This window comes from Pseudophryne corroboree, chromosome 2 (assembly GCF_028390025.1).
Source record: "Pseudophryne corroboree isolate aPseCor3 chromosome 2, aPseCor3.hap2, whole genome shotgun sequence".
Classification (NCBI taxonomy): Eukaryota; Metazoa; Chordata; class Amphibia; order Anura; family Myobatrachidae; genus Pseudophryne; species Pseudophryne corroboree.
This window is the reverse complement of record NC_086445.1, coordinates 650,231,939-650,255,011: the sequence shown is the minus strand read 5'-3', so window position 1 is coordinate 650,255,011 and position 23,073 is coordinate 650,231,939. Positions and strand designations below refer to the sequence as shown.

Genomic DNA, 23,073 nt, shown 5'->3' with positions numbered 1-23,073 from the left:
AGCATCCAGTAGGACGTCAGAGAAAAGCACATGGCAGCCCGCCTGGAGTTTCCCAAAATGCACCTGAAGGACTCTAAGACCATGAGAAACAACATTCTCTGGTCTGATGAGACAAAGATTGAACTCTTTTGAGTGAATGCCATGTGTCATGTTTGAAGCAAACCAGGCACCTCTCATCACCAGGCCAATAGCATCCCTACAGCGAATCATGTTGGTGGCAGCATCATGCTGTGGAGATGTTTTTCAGTGGCCGGAACTGGGAGACTAGTCAGGATAGAGGGAAAGATGAATGCAGAGACATCCTGGAAGAATACCTGCTCCAGAGCACTCTTGACCTCAGACTGGGGTGACGGTTCATCTTTCAGCAGGACAACGACCCTAAGCACACAGACAAGATATCAAAAGAGTGGCCGCTCATCGTTCATCGTTGGTGCCTACACACTGAACGATATGAACCGAGTTCTCATTCATTAATGAACGAGAACGTTCATATCGTTTAGTGGTATCGGCAAGTGTGTAGGGCCCTTAACTATTAGCGTGCAGATTGCTAGTACATGCATGATAATGTAGCAGATTAATAACAGCAATGCACTGTAGAGAATACACCATAGTCCACCACTGACTGAAAAGTATGTGCATTAAATATAAAAATCATTTTTGAAATGAGAGAAATATGTTATATTATATGAACAATGCGACTCGCATACTGTTTATATGTCTTACCTCTGTGTAATGGAACCTCACTTTAAGCATTGCAGCAGCTGCAGGTAATATTGTAACGCTGACAAACAAGTTCCAGAGCCAACACCCCCACACACCCTTCTAATTACAGGTTGCTCCTCATAACATCTGGAATGAGATAGATAGAAAGATACTGCTAGATGATAATCTCAGACGCCAGGCAGGAATAACATCAGTCACTCACCACGCAGCCTGTACAGTCTGTGCGATTTATACCATCACACACCCAGTGAGGGCACTACATACAGACGAGTATGTCAGTAACTGCTGTGGCAGTTGTTAAATCTTTTCCTATACTTCCGGGTCTGCTGTCGTTGCTGCTGTTGCTCGTAGAAAGATTGAATGAATGCTTGGAATGCGGATGATGACGTTGACCAATCGTAACTCGGCAATAGTTGTACGCGATAGGCGGTAGGCGGGACCTTTTCTGGCGGTGGCTCCGCCCCTTGTCCTTCAGGCTCTCGCTGTACAGGTGGTAGCGTTGCGTCCCTGGTGCCAGTCTATAGTCATCATCATGAGCGGCGTTGTCTATGGTCAGGGCACAGCTGGGGAGATAACATGGGTAAGTCACCAGAATGGTCATGTGGGCACTTGTAGTACTTCTTAGTACCTGCCTGCGTGCTTGTTGAAGGGGTATGATGTCAGCACAGAGTGCAGATACCGCAGACGCATTTTTGTATTTGGTTGAGCTGAGCACACTTCTCGAAGTGTAATCAGCGCTTTGGCTATGATGATTTGGAGGTATTGATTTTGCTTGGCTTTGTGTTGGTGCCAGAGTCAGTTTATCTGGGAGAATCGCTGTACAATACTGGCATATGTCTCTGTAGTGGGCACTATATTGTTTATTGTTAGTTTTGTTTCTCCCAACATATGAAGTTGGAGGCACACAGTGTATTTTGGGGCGTACTTATTCCTTTTTTTTGTTACTAACAATGTGAAAATGGTTGTTTTTATAACTTTTTCACATTATTTAGGTATCTCTTAATGGAGACGTTTACGTAAAAAAATAAACCTCTTCCAAAACCTTAAATTTGCGTTCTATTAATTTTGCGGTTTTGCAGAGGCGTATCTAGGGTTTTTGGAGCCTAGGCGCAAGATTAAGAATGCCCCCTCCCTCTATGCCCCTCCCACCAGACTCAGTTTAGAAAATGTGCCCGGAGGAGCCGGTCACATCTCTGGAAGCTTCTGAAGAGTTTTCTGCATTTATTTTTTCTGTTTGTTATTTTCAGGCGGGACTGGATGGCATCATCCTGCCTGCTTCGTGGGACTTAGGAAGGGGGGGAGACGGGGGACGGGCCAACCCCACTAAGGGTTAATGGTCCCGTTCCACGCTGACAGGGCACTAGCTCCTGAGGGAACTATTCGCAAGCCCCACCATGGCAAGCGTACATTCCCGCAGCACGCCGCCACCCCTAACAGAGTCAGAAGAAAGAAGAGTGATGAGTACTTAGCCGGCGTACTGGTTAGCTGACCATTATGGCGGCATTAGGGTACGGAGATGCACGGCTCCCACATGGGGCGGACTGAGTCTCCAGAGTTCGTACACAGTACCCATACCGGCAATACAGGCTTAAAAGGGGACTGTCTGCATTTTATGCACTCAGACACATAAAGCAAGTATAGAGAAGAGCGGGAAGACCACGCACCATTGAAGGGGTGGGGCTTCACTATGAGCGGATCCAGCAGCTCACAGGCGCCATTTTACCCCACTGCAGCTGACATAGACGCTGACTGACAGGGACGCGCAGCTCCTCCGGAGAGCGGTACAGGGGAGAGCTATATACTAGTGTACTAAGGCCCTAATCTAGGTACTTATTCTGCCACCTGGCTAAGATTGGCTTTAGCGATAAGGGCGCCGTGTGCTGGTTCTATCCTCTCTCTGTGTCTCCCGGGAAGGGCTCTTTGTGGGTTAATTGTGCATTTAACCCGTCTCTTACGTTTTAGTGGATACTGGGGATCTGTACTTTAGTACCATGGGGTATAGATCGGGTCCACTGGAGCCTGGCACTTTAAAACCTTTAGTGTGTGTATGTGTGTACTGACTCCTCCGCTCTATGCCCCTCCTTCCAGACTCCGTTTAGAAAAATGTGCCCAAGGAGCCGGTTGCATTTCTCTGGAGCTCCAGAGAGTTTCCTTTTTATTTTTTATTTTATTATTTTCAGGTAGTACTGGTTGGCAATCAGTCTACCTGCTTCGTGGGACTTGGAGGGGGGGACTGAACCAACCTCCTGAGGGTTAATGGTTCATAATCCCAGCTGACAGGACACTGAGCTCCTGAGGTGCTGTTCACACACCGTTAGTGTATGTGCCCACGCCAGCAGCTAACCGCCACCCTCTAACAGATGCTGAAGATCGATGGGTGCAGTAAGTGTTAACACCGTGGTCCCGGTTAGCTGGTCGGGGCTTCCCGGCGCAGGACCAGAGGCTGGAATGCGCCATTTCCTGCTGCTGCGGATCATTAAGGCTGCATGCCCGCTGCTTCTCCAGGGACCCACGCTGTTACAGACTCTATACTGGTACCAGGGGGTCATAGCGGGGGGGGGGGGGGGGGCTGTAGTGCCGCTGCAATCAGGTTATACTCCTAAGTCTCACACTGCGCTGCTGTGTTGTGTTCTGTGTGCTGGTCCCCATTCCTCAGTGTCACTCCAGGGACTCTCTAGGGTCTGTGTGGAGGTGTTTGTCAGTGAGCTGCACTGTATTACAGTTGTGTAGAGATGTCTGTTGACATGGTTATGTGTGCTGCTTGTAACTCTACCCCTTCTTCAGCGTGGTCTCTCATCTGTGAACAGTGCTCTTTATCTCCTCAGGGACACGATTCACCGGCACCTGACTGGATAGATAAGGGGGGAACACATGGAGCGATGTTCAGCTAATTTCTAAGAAATCTGACTAGATTGCTTAGAAATTAGCTGAACATCGCTCCGTGTGTAGGGGAGTCGGCAACAGCGACCAGCCACCGTTCTCAAGTTCTACAAATTAACAGCGTCTTAAACCCCTGCACTTCAGTTCTTCACATCATCAGCGTCTCAGTCACTGTTCACAAGTTCTACAAACTAACAGCGTCTTAAACCACTGCACTTAAACTCTGCAAATCATCAGCGTCCTAAACCTCTGCACGTTAGTTCTACAAATTACCAGTGTCTTAACCACCGCTCACAAGTTCTACAAGGTATCAGTGACTTTTAGACATCACCCACAGTTCCTACAGTCATCAGCATTTCTAATATTGCCCACTAAACCCTTCAATGGGTCTGGACATTCCCTCATAAGTTCCTTTATGATGTATGACTTTAAGTTGTTCTTTTCCTACAATAAAGTTCTTCAATATTTCATCAAACCTTACTGTCAGCGTCCTGTATGAGGAAATCCTATATTAGGCCACCCCAGTTGCAGCTCAGTTGTGGTTCCTCTTCCCGACCATCGGAAGAATCCCCGAGTCCACAACATCCTCAGTCTAGGCCAGTGACAGCTATATCTCGTTCATTACCTGCCCTTCTTGAATTTGTACGGGCGTTTGGCTTTTTCTCAGGCATTTGTATTAATTGAGATAAATCAGTGGTGTTTCCGTTGAATCCCTCTACATTACCTCCCCTTTTCTACGATCTTCCCCTTAAACCCAGTTTAAATATCTCGGTATTCAAATTTCTCATTCTCCTAAAGATTTTGTTGCCTTGAATTTGATCCCTCAGATTGATAATTTGCGTATAAAGACGCAAATCTGGCAAAAACTCCCTTTAACTGTTATGGGTCATGTGAACATTGTTAAAATGATCATCCAACCCAAATTTCTCTATATACTGCAGAATGCACCAGTTTATATCCCTGCCTCCCAGTTCTTGTTGATTTCCCAGTATATCACCTCTTTTATTTGGGGAGCTAAACGGGCCCGCATTGCATATAAAACCCTTAGCAGACCCAGAGTGGAGGGCGGCCTGGCATTGCCGAATATACGTCTATATTATTTAGCTGCCCAACTAATACAACTTTGTGAGTGGATTGCCACGGGGGACTATGGGAATCTCCCAGTGGCTCTTTTGAATAAAGCTGGCCTAACATTTTCTCTATTACAGTTTTTACTGGCACATAATTCATTGTCCTCTCTTCCCCCATTATTAAAACAGGCTCATAGAGTGTGGCTGGCAACTGAGAAATTGCTGGGTGATTCCACAATAGACCCTTGCTCTCCACCGTGGTACAATATGTATTTTTCTGAAACTTGTGGTTTAGAGGGCAACTCCGGCTGGACCTCTTATGGGGTGTCTACCATTGGACAACTTTACCAGGATGGGGTGCTCCATAGTTTTGATTACTTATCTACTACATATGCCATTCCTAGACATTATTTTTTTCGGTACTTACAGCTCCGACATGCACTGACAGCACAGTGGCGAGGCTCTGCTCCTATCTGAATCCCCTGTCCATACAATAATCCGTACGTTACCTTCTTGTGGAAGGGTCTCTGTTCTCTACTCCTCCCTCCTCTCCTGGGTCTGATGGGCTGAGCGCCCTCCGAGATAAATGGGCACAAGATCTGGGTACAATTGATGATGAAGACTGGAACCATATCCTGGCTTCCTCGCATGGGGCCACAGCGAGTGTTAGAGTCCAACAAATACAGCTGTACATTTTACATAGGGGCTACTGGACTCCTTGTGGCTTGTTTAAGTTTGGAGGCTCGACTTCTGATAACTGTCTGAAATGTTCCGCTCCAGCTGCTGGGTTCTGGCACTTGCTTTGGCAGTGTCCACGAGTGCATGCCTTCTGGGAAGATGTCACGTCCTCAGTGTGTCACACAGGTATACAGTTTGCGTTGATGACCCCATGTATTTGTATATTTGGTCTTGATTTACAGGAATTCCTCCCGTCTCATTCTCGTCTTTATGTCAATAACACTTTAGCATTAGCTCGAGTGTGTATAGCCCGTAACTGGATGGCTCATGCCCCGCCGCCATCTGCTGAGTGGGTTGCCCTGGTTAATCTACTCTCTCCCATGAGCGTTATATGTACACTAAACGTAAATGCCTAATGAAATTTGATATGGTATGGGGCCCCTGGAAGAACTCTCGGCACTTTATTGATCCTTAGCTCTACATATTATGTGGAAGTGTTGTATATAACGCTGAGTAGCTCCCGACGCGGGCCAGTCTTCCCCCATACCTCCTCCATGCATCTAAGCACGTAATCAGATTATCTTTTCTTTTTTATATTCTGATAGACGAAATTTACATATCCTTTCAATTTATTAGTGTTATAATATCACTTTTATATTGTCACTTAGTTGACAGGAGCTTAGTTTGTAAGTTGGTGCCATGCAGTAAGCAGGCACTTAACAGGAGGGCTGCCTCAGGCAGTCTATTGATAGCTTAAATGACAAAAAAATGAATATTATTTTCTAATCAAGACTTCAAGGGCTGCTGCAGACAAGTCTTTCTGACTTGCCTCTGTGCGGCTCCCTCACCCCCAGCGGCGCTGTATACTCCCGCACCCTGGTTACAAGGTCACTGCAGCGGAGGCGCCGGCTTCTTCTTAACGTGAGTCACACACACGCTGCCGTCTCCTGGATCGCGGGGCCGCAGACAAGGGGCCGGTAAGGGGCTCCTGTGCCCGCTATCTACCGCGATCCAGTGCGGCCTCAGGAGGCGGCCCGCGCGCTGGCGTGGACACTGAATACTGGGCAGCCACTCCACTATCCACCAGGTTCAACTAATGGGCACAGGTCAGGGGGAAATTTTCTTATAAATCTCCGTTTTACAGTGCCCGCAAGCACCTGGTGGGGATGCCAGCAGGGGGAGCAGGTCGGACCTGAGGCCTCTCCCCCCAGCCCCAGGGCGCCATTCCAGCAATGTTCCAGTCCTGGAGCTGCTTCTCTCTCCCTCACTCCCGGTCAGCAGCCATTACAGACAGAGCCTTGCTGTTCCTGGGACTGCTAGGACAAATCCTCCTCTGTGGAACCGCCTGATTACCAGCGCTGTGCTTCCTACAGGACACTTAAGTATTCTACCTGTCACTGGGACAGTGTTAGTAAGAAAGAGTGCATACATTCAGGGTTGTGTGGTACAACGCCCTGTGATAAACATCCAGTGATTACTGTGCATTGTTATATCTATTATTATCATCATCATCACATATAGCTATACTGAGTATTACTTTGTATTGCTAGTCGAGTGCAGTTTATGGTACATACTTTCTGCATGGTACGCTTGTGACTATATATGTATAGTGTTCACTCTAGGATTTTTTTTAGGGCAGGGGCACATTTTTAAGTTAGAAGGGCAAAATTAGGTACATACTGTAATGCCTGGTGCTCCCATACCTATAGGTTAAAGCATGGACAGTGCGCGCCTAAGGCGTGCAGCAAAAATGTAGGGGCGTTGTTTCGTGGGGAACAGGCGTGGCCACATAATAGTGGCAATTCACATTACACCACACAGTAGTGCACCTAATACACATTGCACCAGGTAGAACCTCCTATACACACTGCGACAGGTAGAGCACATTATACATATTGCGCCAGATAGAGCACGTTATACATATTGCATCAGGCAGAGCACTGAGACACACTGCACCAGGTAGAGAGCACTGAGACACACTGCACCATGTAGAGAGCACTGAGACACATTGCACCAGGTAGAGAGCACTGAGACACATTGCACCAGGTAGAGAGCACTGAGACACACTGCACCAGGTAGAGAGCACTGAGACACACTGCACCAGGTAGAGAGCACTGAGACACACTGCACCAGGTAGAGAGCACTGAGACACACTGCACCAGGTAGAGAGCACTGAGACACACTGCACCATGTAGAGAGCACTGAGACACATTGCACCAGGTAGAGAGCACTGAGACACATTGCACCAGGTAGAGAGCACTGAGACACACTGCACCAGGTAGAGAGCACTGAGGCACACTGCACCAGGTAGAGAGCACTGAGGCACACTGCACCAGGTAGAGAACACTGAGGCACATTGCACCAGGTAGAGAGCACTGAGGCACACTGCACCAGGTAGAGAGCACTGAGGCACACTGCACCAGGTAGAGAGCACTGAGGCACACTGCACCAGGTAGAGAGCACTGAGACACATTGCACCAGGTAGAGAGCACTGAGACACACTGCACTAGGTAGAGAGCACTGAGACACATTGCACCAGGTAGAGAGCACTGAGACACATTGCACCAGGTAGAGAGCACTGAGACACACTGCACCAGGTAGAGAGCACTGAGACACACTGCACCAGGTAGAGAGCACTGAGACACACTGCACTAGGTAGAGAGCACTGAGACACACTGCACCAGGTAGAGAGCACTGAGACACACTGCACCAGGTAGAGCGCACTGAGACACATTGCACCAGGTAGAGCGCACTGAGACACACTGCACCAGGTAGAGAGCACTGAGACACATTGCACCAGGTAGAGCGCACTGAGACACACTGCACCACGTAGAGAGCACTGAGATCGAAGTTTACAGCTGCAGTACTTACAAGGTAAATTTAACCCAGGACACAGAGGGGGAGAGCTGATCACCACACTTGTGGAGCTGCATTAAAGATGGCAACCTGTAGATCCTCCCTGGCATCTCCGAGTCCTTTTAAACATTTATACACAGGAGGGCTGGGTTTGCCATGGCGGGAGAGGCAAACCCAGCCCTCCTGTCACACCAGATCATGAGCAGACCTATAGTCTGCTCGCAGAGGAGGGGAGCTGCTGTCAGTCCCTGTGTCAGCGCAAGGCTGAGACAGCGCCGGCTGACAGCTACGGATGGGCGGGGCGGGCCGCAGGGGACTCTCATGCATGGAGACAGTGTGCTTACCAGGTCCGGCGGCGCACGGTTGGGTCCGGCAGCGCACGGCTAGGACTAGCGGGCAACAAACGGCAGGGCGCACAAAAACGGGCTGTGCGGTATTCAGCTGTTTGAAAAAGGGGCAGAGTGCAGCGCCCTGTGAAAGACACCTAGCGTGAACACTATATGTGTGTGTAGCTGCTGCGTGGTTGCCTTATTGCAGGGTATTTCACTCAGTGGGCTATTCCTATATTGCTATACCTGAGGGGGCAAAGTGTTTCAGGTTTTTCTTTATGTTTAATATAGGATCGTATCACAAGATATACTGACGGTGTATGTTTACTTGTGATTTATAGTCCCCATATAATCTATATCTCTCGGACTCCCAGTCTGTGCTATCATAGGCACACTTTTGTGAGAGTTCTAGGTATAGTGCTGCTACACTTTGTACCAGGTTGCCCACTATTGTGCACATAGTTATGTCTGCTACACGTGGCAACGACGCTGGGGCTTCTCCCACACTGCGTGGTTATGAGGCCGCGGACGTAACGGAGGATAATATGGCAGCTGAGAGTTCAGGTTCAGGGGGTTCATTACCCCCCAGTGGGTCAATAGCACCTGGGGCATCACAAGACCCACCTTGGGCTACATTTTCCACGTTGTAAAACATGCTTGTGACTAAATTGACGCCCCCCGTGGGAGCCATGTCAGGGAAAAAAGCTGTGTGATGGATAAGATTAGACAGAGGGGAGAGCTGTGTTAGGTATAAACTGTGTAAGGGCCCGGGGGAGCTGTGAGAGGGGGGAGCTGAGTGAATTATAAGATGCTTGAGGGTTTAAAATGCATGTGGAATAAGATTAACGTCCCTACTGTACCTTTACTAACTTTGGCATCACAAATGGAACAGATACCTTCACAAATGTAGCCACTGCAACAGGTTATGGTCCCTGCTGTAAACCCGCTATGGGCGGATCAGCTTTCCACTCAGTTACAGCATTTGAACCGATCTATGACTAAATCCAAGTGTCACTCTCGCCCGCCTAAGACTAAGTCGTCTTCTAAATGGGCCATTACCTCCTCCCAATCCACTGCTATTCCAGACAAGTCCTCTGATGAGGATGGCGCATATACTTATCCCACAGACACTGACACTGATGTTTCTGAGGGGGAAGGAAGGTCACTGGTGGATGTCCTGGATTTGATTGAGGCAATCAGGCTCATTCTTCAGGTGGCTGATGATTCTGTGCCTGAGACTGTCTCCAAGAAAGCGGATAGTTTTAAACGTAAGAAGGTGGTTAAACAAGTTTTACCCCATTCTGAACACCTGGTTGACATACGTCAGGAATCCTGGGAAAATCCGGCAACAAAATTTACACAGAATAAGAGACTAATGGCTCGCTATCCTCTCTCTGCAGAGGTATGTAAAAATTGGGAAACCGCTCCGCCCGTAGATTCTCATGTGGCGCGTATGGTTGTTTCCTCTGCTCTGCCAGTAACTACAGTCACCTTCCTGAAGGAACCGACGGATCAACATGTGGAGGGCTGTTTAAAAGTGATTTATACCCTAACGGGGCCTGTGCATAGGCCAACAATTGCAGCGACTTTGGCTGTTGAGGCCTGGGCTCAGGAACTTGAGGCGGAACTGCCTTCCAATGCATCTGAGCATGCTCGACAATGTCTCTCGTATATGGCCACGGCTTCTCTGTACCTTAAGGAGGCGGCCTCCGATGCCGGGGTGCTCGCGGCCAAGGCTGCTACTACGTCCGTCTTGGCCAGACGTATCCTTTGGTTGAGATCCTGGTCGGTGGATATGGATTCCAAGAAAACCCTGGAGGTGCTTCCTTTCAAGGGAGATACTCTCTTTGGAGAAGACCTCAATAAGATTGTGGCTGATCTGGCTACTGCTAAAACAGCTTGCCTACCTAGTACGGCTCCTTCAATGCAGAAGGCTAAAAGTACTTTCCCTCTGCCCTTTCATCCTCCAGGAAAAACAAAAGGTCAGGCATATTTAAAGCAAGCTTGTGCTTCCAGACCTGCCAAGCCCCGACTGAAGCGTGCCTAGTTCGCCCGTCAGTCAGCTTCCAAAACGGACAAGCCTGCCGCATGACGGGGCAGGCCTCCCACTGGGGGATCCCAAGGTGGGGGGCCGACTTCTAGGTTTTTCCCAGGAATGGTTGAAGACCACTTCAGATACCTTGGCGAGGGAAGTCGTCGCTCGAGGTTACGCCATACCCTCCAAGTATCGTCCCCCGCAGCGGGTTTGCCTGACAGATGTGCCTCTGGATCTGGCAAAAGCAAACACGTTGCACTCGGTGGTACATTCCCTCCTGATCACAGGAGTGGTGGTACACGTGCCTCTGGCTCAGAGAGGCAAGGGGTGTACTATTCACCGCTGTTTCTAGTCCCGAAACCGAACGGGTCCTCGCGGCCCATTCTCAATCTGAAGTCCTTGAACAAGCATGTGCGGGTCTCCAAAACTCTGCGCTCTATTGTTCTGGCCCTGGAGCCTGAGGACTATATGGTTTCCCTGGTCATACAGGATGCCTAACTGCATATTCCTATTGCAGTATCTCATCAACCGTACCTGCGGTTTGCGGTGGGCAACGTTTATTACCAATTTCGGGCGTTACCCTTTGGTTTGACAACGGCTCCCCAAGTTTTCACCAAAGTAATGGCGGTCATGACTGCTACACTCCGCCGACAAGGGGTCAGGATCCTACCGTACTTGGACGATTTGTTGATCATGTCAAATTCCCCAGAACTTCTCCTGTGTCATCTCAATCTGACGGTCCAGTATATGACAGCCCACGGGTGGCTGATCAACTGGTAGAAATCCTCCCTGGTTCCTGCTCGGAGCATGTTACACCTGGGAGCGTTATTGGACACTCACAACCAATGGTTGTCCCTGTCTCAGGAGAAAGGCCCTCATTCCGAGTCGTTCGCTCGGTATTTTTCATCGCATCGCAGTGAAATTCCGCTTAGTACGCATGCGCAATATTCGCACTGCGACTGCGCCAAGTAATTTTACAATGGAGATAGTATTTTTACTCACGGCTTTTTCATCGCTCCGGCGATCGTAATGTGATTGACAGGAAATGGGTGTTACTGGGCGGAAACAGGCCGTTTTATGGGCGTGCGGGAAAAAACGCTACCGTTTCCGGAAAAAACGCAGGAGTGGCCGGGGAAACGGGGGAGTGTCTGGGCGAACGCTGGGTGTGTTTGTGACGTCAAAACAGGAACGACAAGCACTGAACTGATCGCAGATGCCGAGTAAGTCTGAAGCTACTCTGAAACTGCTAAGTAGTTTGTAATCGCAATAATGCGAATACATCGGTCGCAATTTTAAGAAGCTAAGATACACTCCCAGTAGGCGTAGGCTTAGCGTGAGCAACTCTGCTAAAATCGCCTTGCGACCGATCAACTCGGAATGAGGGCCAAAGTCCTGAAACTTCAGGACAGGATTTGATGCTTCCTATCTCATCCACAAGTGTCGATACATTCGGTAATGCAAGTTCTAGGTCTCATAGTGTCGGCTTTCGACTTGGTGGAGTATGCTCAGTTTCACTCTTGCCCTCTGCAGAAGTTGATTCTGACCAAGTGGGACGTCCTGCCTCACCGGATAAGATCTCACGTGATCTCATTGTGTCCGGAGGTCCGCCTGTCACTGAGCTGGTGGCTGCAGGACCAACAATTGAGCAGGGGCCGTCCATTCTGGATATCCAACTGGGTCCTTCTGACCACGAATGCCAGTCTGAGAGGTTGGGGCGCGGTGTTGGAACAACACTCTCTTCATTGTCGGACCAAGGAGGAGTCTCTACTCCCGATAAATATTCTGGAACTGCGGGCAGTGTTCAATGTGTTGACAATGGCCCAGCATCTCATACAGAACAGACCTGTTCAAGTACAATCGGACAACGCCACCTCGATGGCGTACATCAATCATCAAGGCGGCACTCGAAGCGCATGGCAATGAAGGAAGTATCAAGGATTCTTCAGTGGGCAGAACGCCATCGGCCGGCCATATCCGCAGTGTTCATTCCGGGCATCCTGAACTGGGAAGCGGACTATCTTAGTTGTCAGGACGTACACGCAGGAGAGTGGAGCCTCCATCCGGAGGTGTTTGAACTTCTCGTGGACACGTGGGGCCTTCCAGATGTGGATCTGATGGCATCTCGACACAATCACAAGGTTCCGGTCTTCGGAGCAAGGACAAGGGATCCTCAAGCTGCGTTGTTGAACGCTCTGTCAATTCCATGCAACTTTCAGCTACCGTACGTTTTGTCTCCAGTGTCGCTCCTGCCCAGAGTAATACAGAAGTTCAAGCAAGAAGGAGGAAACCTGCTTCTGGTCGCTCCAGCGTGGCTCAGATGGCACTGGTTCTCCGATCTGCTGGGTCTCTCGTGGGATCGTACCCTTCTACTTCCACAACGACCAGACCTCCTCGTTCAGGGCCGTTGTGCTTACCAGGATTTAGCCTGTCTGGCTTTGATGGCATTGCCCTTGAGGCTTCCGTCCTGAGGGCTAAGGGTTTTTCTCACAATCATGAAGTTTTCAAGTTTAGCACGGCCAAACTGTTGGCCTTTCTACAACAGGTCCTGGACTTAGGCCTGCGTCTGGCCTCCCTCAAGGTTCACGTGTCTGCCTTGTCGGTTTGGTTTCAGAGAAAAATCGCTACCCTACCTGATGTCCATACATTCATTAAGGGTGTGCTGAGGATTCAGCCGCCTTATGTGCCACCTGTGGCCCCTTGGGATTAGTCGGTGGTTTTGGAGGCCTTCCAGGAGTCTCCGTTAGAGCCTCTTCCCTCTGCTGACCTTAAGTGGCTTTCCCTTAAGGTGTTATTTTTGCTGGCTATTGCTTCAGCTAGAAGGGTCTCGGACTTGGGTGCCTTATCCTATAATTCCCCCTATTTGATTTTTCACCGTGACTGGGCGGTTCTTCGGACACGCCCAGGTTATTTACCCAAGGTGGTGTCTTCTTTCCACCTTAACCAGGAGATTGTGGTTCCAGCCTTTAATTCTTCTGAGTTATCTTCCAAAGAGCGGTCTTTGGATGTGGTACTGGCTCTCCGTATCTATGTGAAGAGAACTTTCTCTGTTAGGAAATCCGATTCTCTTTTTGTGTGGTTTGGTTTTCACAAACGTGGCTGGCCTGCTTCTAAGCAGACCCTGGCCAGATGTCTTAGAATGGTGATTGTACATGCTTATGTACAGGTCGGTCGTCCGGTTACTGCTACCATCAAAGCCCATTCTACTCGGTCGGTTGGACCTTCTTGGGCGGCCCACCGTGGTGCTACCCTTGGACAATTGTGCAAGGCGGCTACGTGGTCCTCTGGGAACACGTTAATTAGGTTCTATGCCTTTTATACTGCCACTTCTCAGGATACTTAATTTGGACGCCGGGTTCCTGTGCCCGCTATAGTGCGTCCCCTCCCATAAGGAACTGCTTTAGGACATCCTTGATGTTATTCCTTGTGGAGCCCAGTGTACCCCGCAGCAGAAAACGAGATTTATGGTAAGAGCTTACTGTTGTTAAATCTCTTTCTGCGAGGTACACTGGGCTCCACAAGGCGCCCACCCTGACGCACTTAGCTCTTTTGGTTTGGTATTGGCATAGCCGCTGACACCCTCTCCTGCAGTGAGTGTGTGGTGTAATTGGCTACGAGCGGTTGTCGTCTCTGGTACCCGGTACTGCATTGGGCTGATTAACTAAACTGATCTCACTGGCATGGAGGCGGGGCTATAGAGGAGGCGGCGCTGTGCATCTTGGGAACAGTCTAAAGCTTTGAGCCTGTTGGTGCCTCGGATCAAGATCCTACTCTACACCCCGATGTTATTCCTTGTGGAGCCCAGTGTACCCCGCAGCAGAAAGTTAGTTAAGGAAACATACAGTACAATACCATAGTAATAACATCTGTAGCCACATGCCACTCACAGAAATAAGTATAGCCTATCAATCACCTGGCCAGGCAGCCTTCACGGAGCTGAGCTTCTGCTTGTCCTTGTAAGTTCTTACCATAAATCTAATTTTCCTGATTGTCGGGACCCCGGCGGTCGAAATACTGACGACGGAATCCCGCCACCCGCTGAAATGCCGGACCGCCACCCGGAATCCCCACTTGGGTAGTATTCCACGCCACCACCCGAGGTGACACGCTGCGCTCGAGATCGAGATTCTGGCGTCAGTATTTATACCGCCGGGATCCCGCCAGTCGGGATTTCCCACAGAATCCATGTGTGTGTGATTATATATATATATATATATATATATATATATATATATATATAGAGATATATATATATATATATAGAGATATATATATATATAGATATATATATATATATATATAGATATATATATATATATATATATAGATATAGATATATATATATATATATATATATATATATATATATATATATATATATATATATATATAGAGAGAGAGAGACCTAGGCGCTTTAGTACAGGTGTGCAGTAATAAGATATTAAAAAACACTCCTTAACCCCTTTCAGAGTTTTAGTGTTTTTTAATATTATGTTATTACTGCACACCTGTACTAAAGCGCCTAGGTCTCTGCTACTATATCTTTACTCTGGTAATTTTCCAAAGGCAGCTAGTACCTGTGCTACATTAATAATGTTTAAAAATAGGGGTCATGAGAAAAGAAATGACCTCTGTCATCAAATATTTGATGAAGGAAACCCCAATAATGGAAAAAAAGATATACCTAATACTTCCGATATAGACTCCCTTTTTTGGGAAGCAGAAAGACTACTTACCAGGGAAATTAAAACATGGTGGGAAATAAAAAGTCTTGAACAATATATCACTGTGAATAGGATCTCTAGGGGCCTAAGACTTTAGAAAAGACCCACATTTTGCCTAGAAAACCAAAAATTTATAAAGAACTGGGATGAGATACTTCATAATTGTTCGATCAACCTCATGAAACTCATTATCAGTGAAATGAAGAATACCCTCACTAAGATCGAAGAAGAACTCACAACTAAAGAACAACAACTAGTGATCCACAAAAACAAAGATGATTTTAGAGCCAACGACACAACCTTGACCAAGAAACTTGAACATATAGAGGAAGAAGTCATTAAAGGCAAACAGAATTTTTTTTTAGAGACAAACAAGACCATCTTAACAACCGCATCCAAAATTGGAGTAGATTTAAAGAGAAAAAATACCCCACCATTCCTGTTTTCCAAGACCCAAGAATGAGAAAATGGAAATCTACCCCATATTACCAAAAAAGGAACAACCGCTTGAACCAATTGGGAAAACAGGGACAACAAGTCAGAGACAAGGTGAATTCTCTGTATCCTACCTATGTGAACACTCACAATAGATTTTCAGCACTTCAAAGATGCGAATCGAATAGTGACTCTGATTTTTTATCTCCGGATCCCACTATAGAAAATCAATCCTCCACAAGGAAAACCTTTTTCCGAGAGAGATTAAAGGGAAGATCCCCCCCTAAAAAGAGGTCTACAAGAAGAAGAGGTACCCGGGGCGGACGCAGGAAGACTGAACAAAAGACGCTATCTCCAATGAAAGACCGAGTTGAACAAGGTATATTCAACTTATCCAACCATAAATTAAAGAAGGACAAAATTACAGTTTTAAGCAAGGGCCTCAAATTTGCGCCATCAAAACAGATGAACAGATTCGACACCTTCATCGATTTAAATAAATTTGCTAGATCTCTGACTCTCAAGAGACATTTTGCCAAGAAAGAACTGGATATGACTCACCTAGTACCTTCTAAATCAGGCCTAAAAAGAAAATCAAAATGTTACCCGCTAGAATCAAAGGATAACCATATTAATGTCTTTCAGGAACTCGTCAAAAAGGACCTATGTGATATTGATCCAACAGGGAAAAAGAAGCCCTGAAAGCTCTACAAGAAAATACAAACATTGTCATAAAGCAAGCGGACAAAGGGGGCGGTATTGTTCTTCTGGACAGGGAAGCCTATGAACAAGAAGCCTACCGCCTTTTGAATGACACAACATCCTATAAGAAGCTCCCAAAAGACCCTACAGGTCTCATTGAGGAATTGAGACCAATACTACATGATTTTCATAACAATACTCTGGACAAGAACGAATTCCAATTCCTATTGATGACAACTCCGGTGATGCCCACCTTTTACTACCTACCCAAGATACATAAATCATTAATCAAACCACCAGGAAGACCCATTATTTTGGGTATTGACTCGCTCACAAGCCACCTTTCTGAATATATTGACATCTTTTTACAAAAATATGTTACTTCATTAACATCTTTTTTGAAAGACACCAGCAGTGTAATCAACATCTTATCTAAAATTGAATGGAAAGAATCATATATGTGGATTACCGTCGACGTCCAAAGTTTATATACCTGCATTAAACAGGTATAGAAGCATGTAGAAGATTCATGGATAGAGATCTGGAAATTTCAACAATCCATAAAAATGCAATCTGTGACTTTATGAAATTTACTGTCAGTCACAATTACTTCATTTTTCAAAAACACTTCTTTCTACAATTCTGCGGGACCGCAATGGGGACTACTTTTGCGCCCAGTTTTGCTAATCTGCTGATGGGATCGTGGGAGGAGGACTGTATCTATAACAACAACCAGTATCTTGAAAATCTGATCTGTTCAAAGAATTATTTGGTATATTGGAATGTAACCACTACAATCTGAAATTTACACACAAAGTCAACAGTGAAAAAATCAAGTATCTAGATCTAACTCTGTCAAATAATGGAACACAGATCATTACCAGCAATCACATTAAAAACGTTGACACTAACAGCTACCTCCATTTCAAAAGCTGTCACGCTAAAAATTGGAAAACGAATATCCCCTATTCTCAATTCTACTGTATTAAGCGGAACTGCAGTGACAAGCAAGACTGTGACAAGCAGCTAACCACATATGCCGATAGATTCAAGGAGAGAAAATATCCTGAAACCGTGATTGACAAAGCATTGAAAAAACAGAGAATACAACGCGACAAGAACTGTTCCACAAAAAAACCAAAGCAAAAGATAAAAACTTCACTCCCTTCATCACCACCTTTAGCAACCAAGAACAGAAATTCAAACAATCCGTTAAGAAACATTGGGACATTCTCCTACTCGACCCGATTCTTAAAGAAATTCTCCCTCCAAAACCGGACATAGTATTCCGAAAAAAACAGCAATTTGAAGGACATTTTGGCCCCCAGCCATCTGCCAACCAAGTCATTGAACACAAGTAATACTTTTGAAACCTGCAAGGGATCCGACAAATGTGGTAACTGTTATGTTTGCAAATTCCTTCACCCGAATAGGAAAACGTTCTTTAATCATAACAACACAAAGGAATACCTAATAAAAGATTTTCTTAACTGCAATTCCACAATGATCATATATGTCTTAGAATGCACCTGTGGATTAAAATATGTTGGCAAAACTAAGAGGATCCTAAAGCTACGCATACAGTAACACTTCAGAAATATCAAGAATAAAGTCGATAATCATACATTATCCAGACATTTTCACAGAAAAACTCAAATCAAACCCTGAAGAAATTACCTTTAAAGCCATTGAATGCGTTAAACTTGGCAATAGAGGAGGTGACATACTCAACAAACTCTCCAAACGAGAGATGTTTTGGATTTATGAACTCCAAACACTTTCACTACAGGGACTCAATGAAGCCTTTGAAATTGCCCCATTTCTTTAATTTTCTAATTCCGTAACCTTGATACTTATACACTCTACACTTTGCTATATATTATTTAAAAGTCGATCCATTCTTTTTAATTGCCCTTCTACTTAAATAATATGTATATCCTTTATTTGTTCTATTTCTATTTTTTCCTACTCTATTTTTTCCTTCTTTACTATATACTTAATAGTACACTTTGTAACTACTAGGGGAATACATAAGTCTTGTTTTTGCTCCCTTTTTCCAGTTGATTCATCTCTATTGAAATCTACAGACGTGATACTCCTATATGTTGGACCCGAACTTCTGGATCTACCTGAAATCTTAATAATTAATTAAAATATTCTAAGTCCCTTTTTACACCTTGGTGGCCATTCTCTCAAAATGGTGGTGTATTTCAAATTTATGTTCCACCGGTATCACTTAAATATAGTGCTGAGCTCTTTAGACACTTCTGTTTTCATATTATTTCCTTAATAAGGCCACACATGTCCCTTTTCACACCTTTCCTGATTTCAAAATGGCAGTGCGTTTCCCCTGCATTATCGGACCTTTGTGCTTATCTCAAAATGGTAGTGCGTTCCACCTTCCGTTTTTAAGATGGCGGTGTGTTCCACCATACTATAACCGCCATGCACAATTTAAATCACCTTTAAACCACCTCTAACTATGTACCTCTAAATAAATATGTATTTTTAATACGTGTTTAACACATTTTACACATTCCACAATGGAGCTGTCCCCCCGCCGGCTACGGCGCTAAGCAGCGGGCACTCTATCACATACAATAGCGGTGCGTTCCACCAGTCCATTGCACGGAGCGGCGGAAGTGACGCATCAAAGATGGCGCTGTATTTCACCTGTTTTTTAGACGGCAGTGCGTTCCAAATTGCATTCCACCGCCGTCTCATCACTAGCCCTCACTTTGTAACATCTTTTCTCTCTTTTTTTGATTAGAATCTGCACTTGTATTCTCTGCACCACTATATAAGCACTCAAGTACTCATTAAAAACGTTGTCTTTGTCTCAATCTTGTGACTAACATATACATCACTACAGGAAGTGATGTCAGATAGACTAGTCATGTGCAATCACCATTTGAATGGTATAAATAGAGCATTTTAGGCCCACTGGCCTTACCCCCTTGAAGAAGTCCAGACTTTGACGGACGAAACGCGTTGGGTCTGTTTTTTTGCTGAACTCAAATGGACAGATACGCGTTTGAACTTTTAATTTTTCTCTACGCATGTTCTCTGCCTATTTTATATCCATTGGGACTGTCTGCTGCTGTGTCCCCTTTTAGATGGACAGATAAGCTTTTTTTTAAAAAACGTTTGATCTTGTACGTGTGTTGTCTAGCCATTGTGTGTCTTTGTATATTAAATTGGTATTATGTTTTTTTAAATGTCTGGGCTACTAAATATGTTTAATTGGGAATAAGCATGTTCCCTAATCTATCGCCCTCCACTGCAAATGCTATTATTTGATTGTGAGAACGGTACACACTATGTTTTGTTGTGTTTTTCTCTTTACATGTTAATCCAAAAACGATGAACACTCGTTGAAAGTTCTTGTAAAACCAGATACAGGTTGAGTATCCCATATCCAAATATCCGAAATACGGAATATTCCGAAATACGGACTTTTTTGAGTGAGAGTGAGATGGTGAAACTTTTGTTTTTTGATGGCTCAATGTACACAAACTTTGTTTAATACACACAGTTATTAAAAATATTGTATTAAATGACCTTCAGGCTGTGTGTATAAGGTGTATATGAAACATAAATGAATTGTGTGAATGTAGACACGCTTTGTTTAATGCACAAAGTTATAAAAAATATTGGCTAAAATTACCTTCAGGCTGTGTGTATAAGGTGTATATAAAACATAAATGTATTCTGTGCTTAGATTTAGGTCCCATTGCCATGATATATCATTATGGTATGCAATTATTCCAAAATACGGAAAAATCCGATATCCAAAATACCTCTGGTCCCAAGCATTTTGGATAAGGGATACTCAACCTGTAACTGTTCTTGGTTATAATTACACCCACCTGGCTATTTCCTCTATAATCCGTTGTTACACTCAGAAGCGCTTATTTTCTCTACTACAATATATATATATATATATATATATATATATATATATATATATATATATATATATATATATATATAGCACTGTCTCCACGTGCGGCACTCCTGGGCATGAAGTAATCAACTCTATTCAGGCAAATAGGGTAACGTTTCAGTGCCCCCTTTATTAAATCGGCACTTTCATCAGACAAACAGGTACAAAATAAACTCTTACCTAAATAAGTGCTCCCATCACCAAGACGCCAATCACCGGAAGCCAGACTATCCGGCACACCCGGTCTCATCAGGAGTGACGTAATTCCCAGACACGCCTCACACGGACGCGCCGGTCCAAAGGTCACCACCCAGTGCACTAATAAAAACAATGCAAAGTACAAGCTACACACTCCTTGCAACTCTCATAATTGTACCAATAATAATACAGGTTATTACATATAACAGTTATTATTAATATCATTTTAAACTGGAGACATGCTTAAACATTAACCATGCATCTAGCTGTTAAGCAAATCCAGAGAATACTACATAATTCCTAAAGTTTCCCAAACCTAGTAACCCTACAAGGACAATAGTGTCTTAGAATTATAAGGATTATAAAAACCAGTTCAAGCCCAGATGTTCGTTTAACCCCTTGGGGCTAAGCGTATCTAACCTAAATATCCACTCTGACTCACGTTGAAGTAATTTGAGTGATCTATTGCCCCCCCGAATCATCGGGGGTACATGATCAATCATGCAATATCGTAAGGTGCTTAATGGATGTGCTGCCATGGAAAAGTGACAGGCTACAGGCTGTTCACTGCCCCCCTTGTTAATGGCTGCCTTAATAGCACTCCGGTGCGCAGCCATACGTTCTTTAAAGGCTCTTTCGGTTTTGCCTATGTATGATTTCCCACAAGGGCAGATAATTTGATAGATAGTGAATTTAGAATTGCATGTCAAAAAGCATGTCGGATCTTATACTTTTTACCTGACCCAGGGTGATAAAATGTGTCACCTGTAATTAAAAATTGACAGGTGGTACAAGCACATCTCATACATACCATTTTCTTCTTTAGAAAGGTTTCTCTAATAGTGGCTTCGGATCTTACATCCGTCCGCACCAGTATATCTCTCAAGTTTCTGCTTCTAGTTTAGCAACTGATAAGTCTGGTGTTATTAAGTTTCAAATCCCCATCTGATTGGATAATGGGCCACACATTTTTCGAGAGTTTACTTATGCTAACACTATGTTGGTTAAAATCCTGTACCCAGGGGATCATATTCATCTCCTTTTTATTTTTACATTGCCTAATTAATGTATCTCTGTCAAGTCTGTGGGCTTTCTCCTTCGCTACCAATAATTGTTCCAGGTTATATCATCTGCAAAGGAATCTACCGATCATAGTGTCCATTTGTTCTTCCGCTCTAATCGGGTCAGATGTGATCCGACGAATGCGGAGCAACTGAGAGAATGGCAAGCCACGTTTAAGTGGTGTGGGGTGAAAACTCCTACCATGAAGTAAATTATTCCTATCTGTCAATTTCGAGTACAAGGAGGTAGAAATCTTACCCCCTTGTTTCTTGATCATGACATCTAGGTAATGAACCTCAGTTCTACTGATAGTGTATGTAAATTTCACCGGATGTTCGCCCTCATTATGTTGCGCAATTACAGATACAAATGACTCCTTAGACCCCTGCCAGAAATCAGCAGGTCATCTATCTATCTGGTATAAAACAATATATTCTTTGCCACCTCTGGTCTAGAAAACAAGATATCATTCTCTTCCTGGAACATATATATATATGTTGGCCTACGATGGGGCCACACTGGCCCCCATCGCACAGCCAACACATTGCAGGTAGTACTGCCCATCAAACATAAAAAAATTCCGGATCAAGACCAAATTCAACAATTCCAACAAGAAATCCAAATCAGGACCCATATTCAGAGCATTATTCATAAGAAAACGTCTAACCGCATTGAGACCCTCCTCATGGGGGATAATCGTATAGAGGCTGCATACATCTATGCTACATAACCATACGTCATCATCTACATCCCCTAGATCTCTAAGTTTACCAAGCAACATAGTGGTATCCAACAAGTGATTAGGGTGCACCTGAATACAAGGCTGCAGCAGCGTATCGATGTATACAGACACAGGTTGAAAAAGGGACTGGACAGCCGCAATAATAGGGCGTCCTGGAGGATTCTCCATTGATTTATGATTTTTTGGCGTAGTATACATAATAGGTACCCTAGGATATGCAGGTACTAGTGCTGCACTCAGTTTAGCTGTTATAATCCTGCTGTCCAGTGCCTGTTTCAATACATTAGAAAGCTCTGATTTAAATACACTAGTAGGATCTTTATCTAGGAGTCTGTATGTATCTTTGTCACCAAGTAATCATTTAACTTCCTCTATATATTTGTCACGATCTTGTATGACAAGAGCTCCCCCCTTATCGGCTGGCCTGAATATGAGGGTTTCATTTTTTGATAGTACAAGTAGAGCTTGATATTCTTCATGCCGTAAATTATGTTGTATAGGTAGTGGATTCTGTATCTGTTCATCTACCTCGCTACCAAGCATCCTCATAAATGTTCTTATAGTGGGATTACCAGACTGCGGGTCAAATGTGGACTTCGGTTGTGATCTTCGCAATTCATATGGAATAGCATCACCTTCCTGTTGCTCAGTAGTGTTTTTACCGAAGTACTCTTTAATTTTAAGTTGTCGACCCAA

At 45.0% G+C, this 23,073-nt stretch overlaps 2 protein-coding genes across 5 annotated transcripts in view; one reads left to right on the top strand and one right to left on the bottom strand.

The window, feature by feature from the left end:
* The window catches only part of PIGW (phosphatidylinositol glycan anchor biosynthesis class W), a 67,375-nt gene extending 66,256 nt beyond the window's left edge, over nt 1-1,119 (bottom strand). For 3 of the 4 annotated variants that reach the window (XM_063955001.1, XM_063955004.1, XM_063955005.1), the window contains exons 1-2: nt 926-1,119; nt 724-849 (exon numbers count right to left, since the gene is read on the bottom strand). The gene's annotated coding sequence lies outside the window, so the exon portion shown is untranslated. The remainder of the gene's footprint in view (nt 1-723; nt 850-925) is intronic. The other variant, XM_063955002.1, reaches the window with a different exon arrangement.
* A 21-nt stretch (nt 1,120-1,140) lies between these two features.
* The window catches only part of MYO19 (myosin XIX), a 450,559-nt gene continuing 428,626 nt past the window's right edge, over nt 1,141-23,073 (top strand). Inside the window, exon 1 of the mRNA XM_063955000.1 lies at nt 1,141-1,303. Within this exon, the coding sequence (XP_063811070.1) occupies nt 1,256-1,303 (48 nt within the window). The 5' untranslated portion in view covers nt 1,141-1,255. The remainder of the gene's footprint in view (nt 1,304-23,073) is intronic.